Source organism: Cinclus cinclus, chromosome 12, assembly GCF_963662255.1.
Source record: "Cinclus cinclus chromosome 12, bCinCin1.1, whole genome shotgun sequence".
In the NCBI taxonomy this organism is placed as follows: domain Eukaryota; kingdom Metazoa; phylum Chordata; class Aves; order Passeriformes; family Cinclidae; genus Cinclus; species Cinclus cinclus.
In genome coordinates, this window is record NC_085057.1 from 442,494 (window position 1) to 457,020 (window position 14,527).

General features: G+C 52.1%; 4 protein-coding genes across 4 annotated transcripts in view; 1 reads left to right on the forward strand and 3 right to left on the reverse strand.

Annotated features, from left to right (window-relative positions):
- SEC13 (SEC13 homolog, nuclear pore and COPII coat complex component) overlaps window positions 1-14,527 on the forward strand; it is a 225,499-nt gene that overhangs the window by 157,106 nt on the left and 53,866 nt on the right. The window lies entirely within an intron of this gene.
- LOC134048594 (histone H1.8) lies at window positions 2,322-3,610 on the reverse strand. The gene is made up of 5 exons (XM_062500453.1): window positions 3,595-3,610; window positions 3,151-3,416; window positions 2,941-3,073; window positions 2,814-2,869; window positions 2,322-2,735 (listed from the first exon to the last, which is right to left on the reverse strand). The coding sequence occupies exons 1-5, from the start codon at window positions 3,608-3,610 to the stop codon at window positions 2,322-2,324; spliced, it is 885 nt and encodes a 294-aa protein (XP_062356437.1).
- Window positions 6,447-9,188, reverse strand: RHO (rhodopsin). The gene is made up of 5 exons (XM_062501047.1): window positions 8,828-9,188; window positions 7,726-7,894; window positions 7,446-7,611; window positions 6,984-7,223; window positions 6,447-6,566 (listed from the first exon to the last, which is right to left on the reverse strand). The coding sequence occupies exons 1-5, from the start codon at window positions 9,186-9,188 to the stop codon at window positions 6,447-6,449; spliced, it is 1,056 nt and encodes a 351-aa protein (XP_062357031.1).
- The window catches only part of IFT122 (intraflagellar transport 122), a 29,099-nt gene continuing 27,317 nt past the window's right edge, over window positions 12,746-14,527 (reverse strand). The window contains exons 28-29 of the mRNA XM_062500416.1: window positions 13,835-13,999; window positions 12,746-13,149 (exon numbers count right to left, since the gene is read on the reverse strand). Coding sequence (XP_062356400.1) covers window positions 13,060-13,149; window positions 13,835-13,999 — 255 coding nt within the window. The 3' untranslated portion in view covers window positions 12,746-13,059. The remainder of the gene's footprint in view (window positions 13,150-13,834; window positions 14,000-14,527) is intronic.

A 14,527-nucleotide genomic window follows, 5' to 3' on the forward strand; every position in this document is an offset into this window, starting at 1 on the left:
GTTCTTGTCTTTTAGAAACTGTGAATAGCTGCCAGAGATGTAGGCAGGCCCAGCACAGGAAAGGCCAGAGTGAGAAGGACCAAGGTACCAGAGAATGTTGAGCTTGTCTGGAGGCAGGGAAAGGGCCATGGAGCTATAGCCCCATGTTATTTGTTACAGGGAAAGGATACAGGTGAGCCAAGAGTAAATAGAGTTTGCCTCCAGGTGCTGTGGCTGGGCCATGTATTGGGGCTATTGTTTTATTATTTAATTTTTTCCAAAGCCAAAAAATAAAAGAAAAAAAAAAGAAAAAAAAAAAAAGAAAAAAAAAGAAAAAAAAAGAAAGAAAAAAAAGAGAAAAAAATAGAAAAAAAAAAAAAGAAAAAAAAAGAAAAAAAAAGAAAGAAAAAAAAGAGAAAAAAAATAAAAGGTAGATACTACAACCATTTAAAGGAGCAACTTTAGCAGAGGGTTTGTAGTGTTGTCTTGAACCTCCGAGCCCTTTGTAAGATGTTTTTAAACTTTGGCACGTGTTGTGGGTGTAGTGCCCTTACCTGCTGTGTAGTGGAAGTGGCAGACTCCTGGCAAAGCCTATCTTTGTAATAAAACAAGGTGCTGAACCTATGAAGTGCAGTTTCTGCCAAGCACACGGGGAGGACACCCGCACAGACAAGTTTTGCACAAGCAAGGCACACCTTGAATGGGGTCAGCAGCCCAGTGAGAACAGGTTTGTACCCCTTGGGGCTCTCCACACACCACTCCCACAGCCAGTGCCACAGCTCCTTCCTAGAGCAGGCACAGGAAGGGACAACTGGCATGAGGACAGCAACACCTGAACTCACCAATGCTGTACGCATGAAGATCAGCAACCACACAGGAGCAGCTGTGGCCAGGCACCCTCACCTCTGTCAGATGCCTCCGTGCACTGCCAGCCTCGTCTGCAGCTTCAGCAGCCTGACATCAGCTGTGGCCCAGGGCCCTTAAGAACCATGGCATTGCTACATCTTCCCTTTCCCCTACTAAACGCTGTGCTTTCCAGACACCAGAGGGATTTTCTACTTCCACTAGGAAGTGGATTCTTTGCAAAGCTAAATCCAGCCATTAAATTATTTGGCCTCTCTCAAAGCAAGGGAGCTTCGCATTTCACACTTGGTGGCTGGTGGGAAAGAAGACACAGCCCCTGCCTGGTGCTGTTGGGGACATTGCCACACAGGTGAGTGGTGCTCTGTGAGGTCACCCCCATCTGAGAATCCAGTGAACTCTGCTCAGTTACTGCTGCCACATTACCCACACTGTCCCTGGGGGCACATGAGTTCCAGTTCCATTAAAGATGGATCAACACAGTCAAGGCTGAAGTTTAAGCAAAGTTAGTTTGCTCAGCTCTTGCTTAAGCCTCAAAGCAAGGCCAGGAGCCTTGGAGGGCAATGGCAAGGCCAACGGCAGATTAATAAAATCCTCTTTAGAAAGAGTTTTACTTCCACTTATTTTCTCCCACCCAGGAGGAATGTAACCCTTTACACCATCAGCATGACCTTCAGAAGGGCCCTGCTCTGGGCAGAGCAAGAGAAATTTGGGCAACTGAAGCTATTAAATGTTAGTGTGATACACTGACCCACAGGAGCGCACAAGACAAGTTTGTAGGTGGGAACTGTGCCATGGGCTGGTAATAAGAACACGAGCTGTGCTGGAGGCTACAGTAACGCCCCAAACTTGGTTTTTGAGCCCTAGGACACCTCTATCTTCCTCTTTCTGCAGTTAAAGCACAGGCTTCACCTCTGCTGGGAGACACTTGCCCACGGCATGCACCCAGACCTGCTTCCCTGGTGCCCCTGTAATCCCAGCTCAGCCAGGCATTAGCACAAGGGCAGCCAGGACAAAGAGGGCTGGACCCCTCAACACAGGCTGCGGGCACCACACAGCACCAGCCAAGCCTGAGCCTCTCTGTTCATGGGGATGCCATCATGCTGTGTCCCACGGGTCTCAAGGTCCCTGCCCATCACCCAGCACACTGTCACCCTGCGCACACACTGTCCCCAAACCCAGCAACCCCTTGGCACCACAGCTGGGGACAAATGGGGACAGAGAGAGCGCCTCTCCATGAGGGCAGCCACCTGCAGCACCAGCTCACCACTACTCAATGCAGGCTGATGACACTCCTGAGGGATTTTGTCACTGAGAGATGGAAGCACAGGAACAGGGACCCACAACAGTCATGGCATTCCACAAGGCGAGTAAACAAACTTTATTAGAATGAGGTGAACACAGAGTTAAAACCTGTCCTAGGGACTGAAACCAGCCCTGACCCCAAAGGCCAGGGGCCAGCTGAAGAAAGGCTGAGCTCCCTATGGAGCCGTTTTGCCTGCTGCCATGGCGGCTGTCTTCTTCATCCTGGCCTTCTTCCCCTGTCCAGCTCCTGGAGTCACCCGGGGCTTCTTTGCCTGATCTTGTCCTCCCTGTGCCTTGGGGGCATCCTGCTGTGCCCCCTTTGGCACCTTCCCCTTGCTCTTTCCCCTGGGGGCCTTTTGGGACCCCTTCAGCCCAGCACTTGCAGAGCTGTTGCTGTCACTGTCGCTCCCTCCTGCACTCTCAGCAGCCAGGGCTGTGCTGGCTCCCGAGTGTCCTTTTCGGGGGGCCTGGCAGTGTCCAGCAGCTTCTGGGGGCCCTGCAAGCCCTGTGCCACGAGCCTGGGGCTGCTCAGCAGCTTGGGGATGCTTTGCTCTTTCACTCCCAGGCTTCTGTGCTGCTCGAGGCTTGACCTGGAGGGAAGGGAAGGGAGCAGCTCAGGGCACTGCTATGCCATGAGCCACCCCAGCCCGCTGCTGGCCCCCACTCACCTTCGCGGGCTTCGCCTTGGGCTTCTTGGCGGCTGCTGGCTGCTGCTTGATAGCACCTGCAAAGAAGGGATGAGTCCAGGTGGGGCCAGGCAGTGTGAGCTCATTCACAGCACCAGCAGCCCTTTACCTTGGTGTTCTGCTCCTGCTGCGGGGGCCTGGGGCGCCTTGGTGGTCCCTTTCTGTGCTGGCTTTCGGGCCTGTCCTCTGTCAGGACGGACCTGGCCCAGCTGCTGCTTGTGCCGCGGTTTCTTGCATGCTAGCTGGAGGTGAGAGGAGTGTCAGCAGGGCCAGGCAGCACCTCGACCCCAGCCCTGCGGTTCCAGCAGCCCTTGCTCACCTTGAAGGTGCCAGTGGCCCCCACAGCAGAGGAGTTGTGGGGCCGCACCAGCTCCCCGCAGCTCAGCCCCTTGCTCAGCGCCTGCTTCAGCAGGTACTTGAGGCGGATGGGGTCCACACTGGGGTACTTGGCCAGAATGAAACGCTTGATGGCAACAACAGAGGCACCCTTCTTCTCATCGTGGGCTCGCAGAGCCTCCTTGACCATCTGCAGCGTCGGAGGGTGCTGGGCTTGGTAGCGCTGGGCTAGGCCAGCAGCTTTGGCTGCTAGAAGAGTGACCATTTGGGGATGGAGTCCAGTCCCAAGACATTCACACCCCCAGCAGCCAAGCAGCCACAACCCTGCTCATCTCTACAACCCCCTAGGGACCACAGCCACCATAGACCAGAGCCTGAGCCCAAGCTCCAGCCCTGAGGGACCCCACAGCACTTGCAGACCCCTTACCCATCTGAGGCTCCATAGCTGCACACAAACACAGGCGACTCTTCCCCACAACACCACAAACCCTACTACCACACCCCACTCACCTCCATCCAATTTATCTGATGAGCAGCCTGGCTGCAGGTGCTGGTTGGCAGCTGCTGATTGCTGTGGTGGAAGCCCTGTGGAAGCCAGGGTCTGGAAATTGATGGCCCTTTTCCAATGCTTTGTGAGGGGCTGGAGGGAGAAGCAGCACACCTAGCAGAGGGTTTGGAGAAGGATGAGAGGTGGGGTGTTTGCAGGGTGATTGCCCTGAACAGGCAGACATGAAGTGTCTACCTGCTGCAAGGTGGGTGTTGGGATGCTGGGATTGCAGCTTGCTGACACTTGCTGTGGGGCGCACTGGGAACCAGCCCAGAGCATGAGGCCCCCACAGACCCATTGCCAGTGTGAAGGTGGGATGTGCTGTTTCCCTTACCAAGTAAGGCCTCATTAGGAAATGGGACTCTGATAATGGTGGTGGTGGGAGGACTCCATAAGCCAGAGGAGGAAAATGAAGAGCTGCTTGGTTAGCCAGCAGAGGCAGGAGGAACACCTCTCCCCCAGTATCCCCAGGTGTCACAAGCAGGACAACAATCCCCCCCACCCACTGAATCCCATGTTCAGGGGAGAGCACTCCCAGCCCTGGACATGGGCTGCCATGTCACTTCCATGACCTCTCCATGCAGGCACCTGTGCTTGTGAGAAGAACCTGAGTACAACACCAATGGCTTTTTGGTGTAGAAACAGTGCAGATGCCCCCACTGTAGGGGCTGTCCACCTCAGGCAGGACTCACGGGGATTTTGTGTGCATTGTCTGTGGGAAACGTGAGGAAGTTGTAAAGCAGGATTACATGATAGCAGGACTGGCTCATGGCCGTCTCAGCAGACCACAGCAATGGACCTGAAAAGCACTGCCCACAGAGACTCTTGTCAAGATCTGCGCCCACCTCTTGAGCCCAGGGGCCCGATCCTGGCTGACGTGCCAGTAGGAACCAGGTCTGGAGCAAGGAGCTGGGAGATAGACCCATTGCCTGGAGCCCCACTCACCCTCCTCCTCCCCACACCAAAACCAGCCTGTTTATTGCTTCATTTATAGTCCATTTCTGAATTCCCCAGGAAGGGGACAGTGGGGGCACAGGAGAGCTTCTGGGGCTGGCACCACAGAAGGTTTGGGTGTATTTCCTCATCCTGGATCCATCCATCCATCCATCCATCCATCCATCCATCCATCCATCCCTCCCTCCATCACCTCTCTGGTAGCTCTGTGTTGCCTCTGGCACCTGACTGAGCTGGCAGGAGGGTCCCAACCCTTGCTTGCCCCTAGCACCACCAGCAGCCAGGAGGCACAGTGTCGGGACAGCCTGCAGGCTTGGGGCCAGGCCTTGTGCCAGGGCTGGTCCTCCATGGGCAGGAGAACCACAGTGCCAAGCATCACCACACTCCTGTGGAGCACAGCCTCACGGACAGCAAATAAACTCTGAATCCTTCCTCCTCTTCCCTCTGAAACCACCTCCCAGATTTGAAGTACATGAATCAGACATCAGCCTAAACACTGAATTATTCATAAAACTCTAATCTTTAGATTTCACTGAATATGCAGAAGTATCGATAAAAAAATAATGAGAGAATTGTACTTGCAAATTGCTCTTTATTAAGGGTTTAACTTGCATGGGCTCTATACATTCCCTATTAGTCCTTGCAAAGCTGCATAGGATTAGAAATCAGAGAGGATAATAATGTACAAAAATAGTTTCAAATGTTGATAACACCAAACAGTGAGAAAAACATCTTATTTGTATAACTGAACTAAAAATAAAAATGAAGAACACTGCTACAATTGCAATATGCCATCTTGTAGTGCTTCGAACATATGTCGGCACGGATGAGCCATATGCTGCTGGGTCCTGCCTGCTGTGGCGTGCAGATCAGCCCTGCGCCCAGCAAGCTCCACAGCACCAGAGCTGCCCAAAACCTCCTGCCAGGCCGAGGCCAAACTGGCCAGAACGGGGAGGGGAGTGGGCAAGCTTGTTGGGGTCTTGGCTCTAGGGGTCCAAAGACGTCTAAGGAAGAGAGATAGGACTGATGGGCAGGGGTGATGGGGGCCATGGAGCAGAGCTGCTGCTGAGGGTGCAAGCTCCGTCCGGGTGCTGCTGTGCAGTGCTGGAGGACTGAGCACAGAGCTGTCCTGGAGCCACTCATGGCTGTGCCATGCTGGCAGGGCCCTCCGTGCCACCCTCCTTCCAGGCAGGATCTGTGCAATGGTATCTGTCCCATCCCCCTGGAGGAATCACAGTGTCTCCCAGGACTTCTGGCAGATCAGACAGGGCCAGAGCTGGGAGCATCTGGCAGAGCTGGGGCACTTTGCAGCAGCCAAACCTGCTCTGGGCAGCCAGAGCATGATGGGCTGAGTGACTGGCAGCACTGGCTAGGATCCTTCTCTGGCAAAAGAGCCAGAAAGTGGTCCCAGCTCTGGCCCCAGCAGCAGAACGTGCCCTGTCGGGGTGTCAGGGTGGGTTGAGGGAGACAAGGACAGCTCTGCCATGGCCCGGGCACGGCAGAGCTCTCTGACCCAGTCTGCACTCAGAGAAGGGGCATGAGCTCTCAGCAAGTCAACAGAAACGCATGGATTTTTGCCAGAGGAGCTAAGCCTTTGCATTTTAATTACAAAACGTGTGTACACATTTTCAGCCTTGTTCCCAGGGTTCTAGTGCCAGGAGCGAGGAGCCTGTCCCACAGGGCCTTGGCCGTGGTGAAGCAGGGGCAGGAGGTGGCGGCGGTAGGGCTAAGGTTGTGCCCCCAGGGCAGCACCCCAGGGACTGGCTGCTCCCATGGGCCTATGCAGGAGAGACCTGGCTGGTGGAGACGGAGGAGGTCTCTGTCTTGCCAGCAGATGTGTCCTCATCACCCAGAGGGTTCTTGCCACAGCAGAGCGTTGTGATCATGCAGTTACGGAACTGGAAGAGAGGGAAGCCCAGGGTGAGCCAGCTGGACACCACACAGCTCTAGCTGCAGAGCTGTCTTTAACCCAGCAAAGCTGCTTGGAAGTCCCCAGTACTGTGGTACAGGAGGAACTATGCCTATATGGAGTCTCCTGCCCCACTGTCTGCTTCCCACCCCATCTACTGCCAGCCCTGCCTGCTCCTGTTCTGGCTCCTCCATCACCCCAGCACCTACATTATTTCAGGTGGAATGGCCTTGCATCTGTGAGATTTATGCAACACCAAGGATGAACTGCACAGTTCCTTTCCCATGTGCCAGGACTAGATCTGGAAACAATCCCCCCTCCAGACCACTGGCATCTTGAGATGCTGTAAATCTCTGCCAGCTGTTATAAACACAAAAGAGGAGTTGCCTGGCACCCTGCCAATTACCTGTTTGTTCATGACGATGTAGATGACAGGGTTGTAGATGGCCGAGCTCTTGGCAAAGAATGCTGGGATGGTCATGAAGATGGGCCCGAAGTCTGATCCCTGGTTGGTGAAGATGTAGAACGCCACGCTGGCATACGGCACCCAGCAGATCAGGAAGGAGATGACCATGATGATGACCATGCGAGTCACTTCTTTCTCTGCCTTCTGGGTGGTGGCAGACTCCTGCTGCTGAGCAGCAGCCTGCAGACAGAAGGGAACAGAAACATGGTGGAGTCAGTGGGTGCTGCACCGGTAGGGACTCAGGGTCAGGGTAGTCAAGCTGCACAGCTAGAGTTTGCTATTTCCCTCTTCATGGATGGCTAGGCTGGCCTCTGGAGGGCCCTTCCTGTCACCATTCTTGAGCCTGGTGTGGGCCCCTTGCCAGCACTGGGGACAGGGTTACTGCATCGGGGGGGTACCCACCTCCTTGACAGTGCAAACCAGGTTCCCATAGCAGAAGAAAATGATCGACAGCGGGATCATGAAGTGAACCACAAACATGTAGATGACAAAAGATTCATTGTTGACCTCTGGCTTCAGAGTGTAATAATCGATCCCACACGAGCACTGCATGCCCTCGGGGATGTACCTGCAAGGTGAGGCCAGCAGGTCAGCACTCAGCAGAGGAGACTGGCTGGAAGCCACAGCTGAACCACCAGCCAGGCTCCCACACCCCTGGCACTGTGTCCAGTGCCTTCCCTACCTGGACCACCCAAAAAGTGGGGGAGCTGCACATGCCAAGGCCATGATCCAGGAGAAGGCAACGCCCATGATGGCATGGTTCTCTCCAAAGCGGAAGTTGCTCATGGGCTTGCAGACCACTACATATCTTTCAATAGCCAGGACCACCAGTGACCAGAGAGCAATTTCACCTGCACCAGGGAGAGGGACAGAAAGGGACACAGGGACTTTGAGCAACAGGAAATAAAAACATCCTGATGGCAGCATGAGACTGCATCAGCATCAGACTGATGTTCCTGAGGACAACCCTTGGCAGCAGCTTAATCTCTGCTGAAGGTTCAGAAAGATAAATGAAGAACAGTCAAGGGCAGATACGGTAGAACAGTGGGAGAAGACCCCTTCTCACTGTACTGCTCTCCCACAGGAACCACTTTGCTGCAAAGTTTTGAGATTCATGGCTGATCCCACCATTCATCCCAGACAGCATTTGCACCTGAAAGCCTGCAGTCACGCTCCCATATGCAGCAAGTGCCCATCATCCCAGGGCTTCCCCTCACTACCCACAGCTTCCCAGGAAACATGGGCCACAAGGACTGAACCAGTAAAACAGTAGCTGTGGCTGAAGGCTGAGCTGAATGGAGGAGGGCAGTTTTAGACACATGATTTCCATTTAACAGCTGTTTGGTTCCATATCAGGCTGGCACGGGGAGGAGAGCAAGCTCTGCTTGCCTTTTCCACCATGCACCACACCAGAGCCAATGGCAGATTCAGACCTGCAAAATGGGAGGAACAAAACTGTCATCTCTTGAGTCAGGAAGTGAGCCAAGGAGATGTGCAAATCCAACAACTGCAAAATCTGCTATTGGCTGCTTTTCATTGCTGCACTCTGGTTCTCAGGATACTGAACAGGTGGCTCCCAAAATAAAGGTTTTTTTTAAAAAGTGTCACTTGTCACTTTCTTCAGCTCCTACCCAGAAACATGGCAAATGTCCTCAGTCCACAGCAGCAGATCAAGGACATTACAGGTACCATGTTTTTCCAAGATCATCTGTGTGTTTTCCCTCCCACTACTAAACTCCAGGAAAATTTCTGACAAAAGACATTTGAATATTTGTAAAACTTACCACCCAGTGTGGCAAAGAAGCCTTCGATGTAGCACCCTGTTACTCCAAAGACAAAGTACCCGTTCATAGAGGTGTACATAGTGGTTGTGAAGCCTCCAAATACCATGAAGAGGTCGGCGACCGCCAGGTTCAGGAGTATGTAGTTCAGAGGTGTCCGGAGCTTCTTGTGCTGGATGGTGACGTACAGCGTGAGGAAGTTGATAGGGAAGCCCAGGAGAATCAGCATGAACATATAAGCAGCCAGTGCAGAGAACTTCCAAGGCTCAGCCAGGTAATACTGGGGGTACTCAAAGGGGCTCCTCACCACCCCGGTCTTGTTGGACATGGGCACGTAGAAGTCTTGGCCTTCTGTCCCGTTCATGGTTGCAGTTTGTGAGGCGCTTTCTGCTCTTACTCTGGGAGTTCTTTTGTGGAAGGGGGAAATTGCCTCTGGAATGGAGCTCCTGTCACCTCTCAGCCTTCACTGTCACCCCAAGGAGAACAAGTTAAACTCTTCCCCACAGGGCACCTCTTATAAAGTGCCCCCAGGGTAAGCTCCATGCACTGGTGTCAGCACGATTAGGGTTTAGAGAATTATTAATCATAATCATCCCAGGGTAATTGGCTTTCCTGGGAAGGTGTTAAGGTGACACCAGTTTCTGGCCAGCGCTGTCATTGTTGGTGACCACAGCTCATGGTCACATATATAAAGAGGTAGCTCTGCACTGCTGCATTCATTTGGAGGGGCTCACACCAGGCAGAAGCTCCCTTGCACAGCTTCGCTCTTCCTTTCCCTTCCTGCTAACAGGAGGGACAGGTGTGGTTCAAACCCCAGGACTGTGGGTTTGGGGACTGCAAATGGTGGCCAGGCTGGGCAGATGTGCTGTGGTCCCTCAGTGACAGAGGAGTGTCCCAGCCCCATTCTCACAAGGGGACTGTGGATCTGTGAGACCAGTCGGTCCCCACTGGAGAGTCACCCCCACACACTGCCATCCCTGTGGGAGGCTGCAGAAGCACCAGGACCGAACCTTCTTCCACATGCTCCAGCCACCTCTCTACTCAGGATTTGGCTGTGGAAGTTTGACCACCACCATGAAATGCTTGGTCCACTGGCAGGTTACCAGTTTTACCATCTCCTCTGTGCCTGTCTTTGTACCTGATTTGGGTCATGCCAACTACATTAGTAACACCTAATAAATAGGTGTTATTCCATGTGTCCTGGACTGGAATCATTCTGCAATGGTGCTGAGAAGGCTGCTGGACCAGAGCACTGATGGGAGGTGCAGAGCTGAAGCCAGCACTCAGCTTCATATGCTGGTCAACCAGCATATGAACAACCTCAGTCTCTTCAAACCTTGCATAATCATCAAATTCCACAGGGAAGGCTCTGGTTGGAGCCTTCCATGCCTTCTATGTCTCTCTGACTCACCACTCTATGCACTCAGTCGTGCTTGAAACATCCCTTGTTGCCAAACAGCAGCTGAGTTACACCTTATATTTTCTTAATTTTTCAGAGGCAGTGGCACAAAATGTACATGGAGGTGAGCACAAAGAGAAGCTTTGCTCTACCCCTTTGTAAGTGACAGAGGCTGGAAGGGAGCTGAGCACCCATCTCCCCTTGCTGTTTTGGCTGCACTGAAGGCTGAGCTGAGCCTTCCTCACAGCCAGGTGCAGGTGAACGTGAGGCCTCATCCAGTACAGGAGGATGTACCAGAGCTGCTGGAGCTCATGGGTGCAAGCTGGGCAGAATTTTGTGTCCTCTTGGCTTCATAAACTTCCTCCAGTCCTGGCCTAGTTTTCACCAATGTGCCTTGTAGGTTAGTTTAGTAATAAGTTTAATGGGAAAAAGCACAAAGTGCTGTACTCTCCTTAGAGCAGAGATCAAGCTGGGAAGCTTGTCCTCTAAGTGGGGAAGGTGGAAGGAGCTGAAGTGCTGGCACCACAGACTAGGACAGACCTTGCTGGCAGCCCCACAGTCTTTGGACAGTCCCAAAGATCTTCCTTCACCCTAACATGAAAACACCAGGTCCTCACACACACTCTGCTCACCCTAACTCCCTCTCAATTAATTTCTCACACTTGTTGCCAAGGCCAGAGCACTTTCTAACTGCAAATGCAGCTCTTTACACTTGTACCTGGGCACACAGGGATTAAAGGTTTATTTCCTAAAGCACTTTAAGCTGATGCAATAAGCCACTGCTGAGGTAGCAGCTGCTGTGCAGAGCTTAGGCCTGGCGTGCGTCACCACTGGATGCAGCAGTGGGACAGGCAGGCAGCTGAGAGAGAGAGGAACGGGGCAAATTCCTCACAACAGCTTCCAACCAAAGAGCTGTGGTGGGACCTCTTGTACCTCCAGGGACTCCTCAGCATGAAGCCAGCTAGTGGACTCCATGGCACAGGGCAGCCTGGACTAGAACACCTTCATCATGTACGAGACATGCTGAGTGTTTCTGCCCAGAAAAGACCAAAACACTTTTCAAAGCTAGACTATATTCACAGAGTTGTTTAAAAAATCATTGGTCCATTCTGTCTCTGTGTCACAGCAAATCCTTTCTCTTCATTTTTATAATTTTTCATTCCCATTGGCTCTGAACAGCCAGCTCAGTTCCAGAAGGAGCTGAATCCCACCCTGGCTCCCATCTCAAACAGCACTGTTTATCCATGTCAATAGCAGAGTCTTCACTGCAAACAATGACAGCTGAGTCAGAAAGCAGATGAGCTGTAATTAGAACAGAATGTTTTTAAAGTGGTAAATCAAGCAAACTTGGTCAGGAACCACTGAGGGACTCAGAAAGCCAGCAGTGTGATTGCAGGGTCTCCTTTTCCAGAGGAACTGGAGCAGACACACATCCCGTTTCACGTGCAGAGTGCTGCTCCCGTGGGAGCTGCCCTGCCAGCACCGACCACCTCCCCCGTTGCTCATGTCCTTTCCCACCCAAGGTAAAGGCAGGCTGGAACAGACAGCCGCAGCTCATACTGGATTAAAGTCAAGAGCCACAGCACTTCCCAGCTCCAGCCAAGCTGATGATCTACAGGAATCTTCCCACTGCTGGGAATGACCCTGTGGCCATCCTCATGCGACTCCCCTGCCTGGGGAATCTCTGTTGGTGTCACTGGCACAGAGCTCACTTCCCTCACGGCAGCGTGGGGTGCTGTGTGCTGGTGTCCAAACTGGCACTGGGAGCACTCCAGTGCTGCAGCTGGGGCTGAGCACTGGGGTCTGCATTCCCTCTGCTCTGTCCCCTCAGCAACAGGCCAGGGCAGGGCTGGGAACAGAGGGGCAGACCTGGGACAGCTGGCCAAAGGGGTGTGCCACTCCAGATAATATTGTGCTCCAAAATAAAAGCTTGGGGGAAGGGGGAAGAAGGAAGGATGTTGTGGTTGTGGTGTTTGCCTTCCCAAGTGACAGTTATTCACGCAGAGCCCTGATCTCTAGGAAGCAGGGAATAAATTCCTTCTTGCTTTGCTTGCACACAGAGCTCTGCTTCAGCTATTAAACTGTCTTCATCTCCACACCGGCGTTTCTTGGCTTTTGCTCTCCTACTTCCTGCCCAATCTGGTAGGGAGAGCGAGTCAGCATAGAGGCTCAGGTGCTGAGAGCGGCGGGTCTGTCTCCTCCCACCTGCACACTGAGCTTGCCCTTGGCTCAGGACTGACACCTGGGGATGTTGGGGACACCCTGCTCAGCAGCACTGAGCTCAGGTGTGCACTTCAACCAGGTGAATTCCACACAGATTCAGCCACCACGTGCCCCAGGGTGTCTGTGAGATGCCCCCAGGACCAAGAGCAGTGGAACTCTTCAGATTATACTTGGAGGGCTGTAAGTGCTATTTTTGCCTAAATGGAATAGAAAGGAGAAAGAAATTCAAGATCAGAACCATGAGTATTATAGCAAATTCCAAGACAATAAATAGTGAAAAACAGTCCCGTTTATTTGCAGGTCTGTCAATAACTGGTCTGTGTTAAGAAGCACAATCTGGAGTAAAAACAATTACTTAAGAGGCTGAACTTGATCCTAGAAGTGTTCCTGTAAAATTCTGTGGCAATTCAGCTGCTTGCCTGGAAAATCCAGAGCACATTCACAAAACCCAGACATTTTAATTTAAAAAATAGTTACAACTCTTCAACTTGTTCCACTCTTACATACAAAATGAGGCAAGATGACCTAAGTTACTCAAAAGCTCTACAGATCTAAGTAGTGTTTTGCCAAGCCAACAGGGGAGTCTGTTGTTGAGGTAAAAGAGTGGTGTTCTTCATTGGTTTGACTCATCTATTCTCCTCCGACAGAATGGACAACAATTATGCTGGAGTATGAGAAGCTCATAGTCTTCTGCGTGAAACATCTGTGAATTAGGAACAGATTTAAAACAGTTAGCCTGTACCCTGCTCCAAGAGAATGCAAACTAAGCTCAATGGCTGCTCAATAGCACAGATATTGGGGAACTACCATCACAGAGAATTGGTCCTCTTGATTTCAATCACCTGAGATTCTACAGCCTGGAACAGAGCAGCAAGCACTTCAGAGACCTGTGACAGTGCTGCTGAGAAGGCACAAACCTGCTAACTACTTTTGCAAAAGGATGGACAATTAGGCAGTTGTGTAAGCAAACATGACTGAATTCCAGCATTTCAAAAAGTCATTTCTGATCGAGGCAGGAGCAGGACTGAAACACAAGGTAACAGTCACTGACTGGTTCTCCTTGCTAGACCTCTGGACCAAGTCAGAGAGAGCAAAAGGAAATAAATACAAGTAGCTTCTGCTGGTCAGCCAAGGTTTCCTCAAGAGGCTCTGACTTACTGTCAGGGCAACTTCTCAAATTCTTGACTATGGCCAAGTCTTCCAAGGCAATTGTTCCTCTGTCTACCACACAGATCAGAGCTGGAGTTTCACTGCTCTGTCTCTACCTCACTCAGGAATTTGCCGAGTACATTTTAGAGCACGAGGTTTCAATGATTAGCACAGTTTCATCCATCAGGTCCTGGACAGGGGGTTTTACTGACGTTTCAGAGCTGTCCATGAGACAGTACCTGGAAGCAGGAGGGACACATGGTGATGGAGGCGTCGGGCAGCAGCGAGCGGTAGAACTGCCAGCGCAGCGGCCGTGGCCAGCGCTTGATCAGCACGTCCCTGCGGCTCATGGAGCGCAGCACAGCACGGGTCACCACCACGGGCACGAACTCTGAGCCTCCCTGCTGCACCACAGCACGATGCAAAGATCACCGTTACCGTTACCAACTGAAAGGACCCTTGAGCATTTGTCAGTTGTTTCAAGAAGCAAAATCAAATTCAGTACAAGAAGCTAACGCAGAAATGGCCCGAGCCTTGTCCCACCAAAGTCCCTGTCAGTTTTATCAAAACCTCCACCAACAGCAGCATCCAGCCACATCTGTTTCCAGTGAGCTTCCCTTATCTCTCTAACACAATTCCTTGCAAATAGCAGCCACGCTCACAGTCTCTCTGAAACTCTCACAATACGGCCTGCTCTGTAGGTGTGTTGCTGCTGTACCAGTGCACAGTGGGGAAACAAAATTCCGGGAGTGTTTGCTTTAAAATCTTTGTTGTTTTGTGAGGATTGTGTTTGTTTGTTTGTTTGGGAGGGGTTTGTGTGGGTTTTGCTAGTTTGTTTGTTTGTTTGTTTTGAGGGGTTTTGTTTGTGCTCTTAAGGGAGGAGTTAACTGGTTAGTCCATTTCCCTCTCAAGTGCCATCCCTCTCCCAGTCC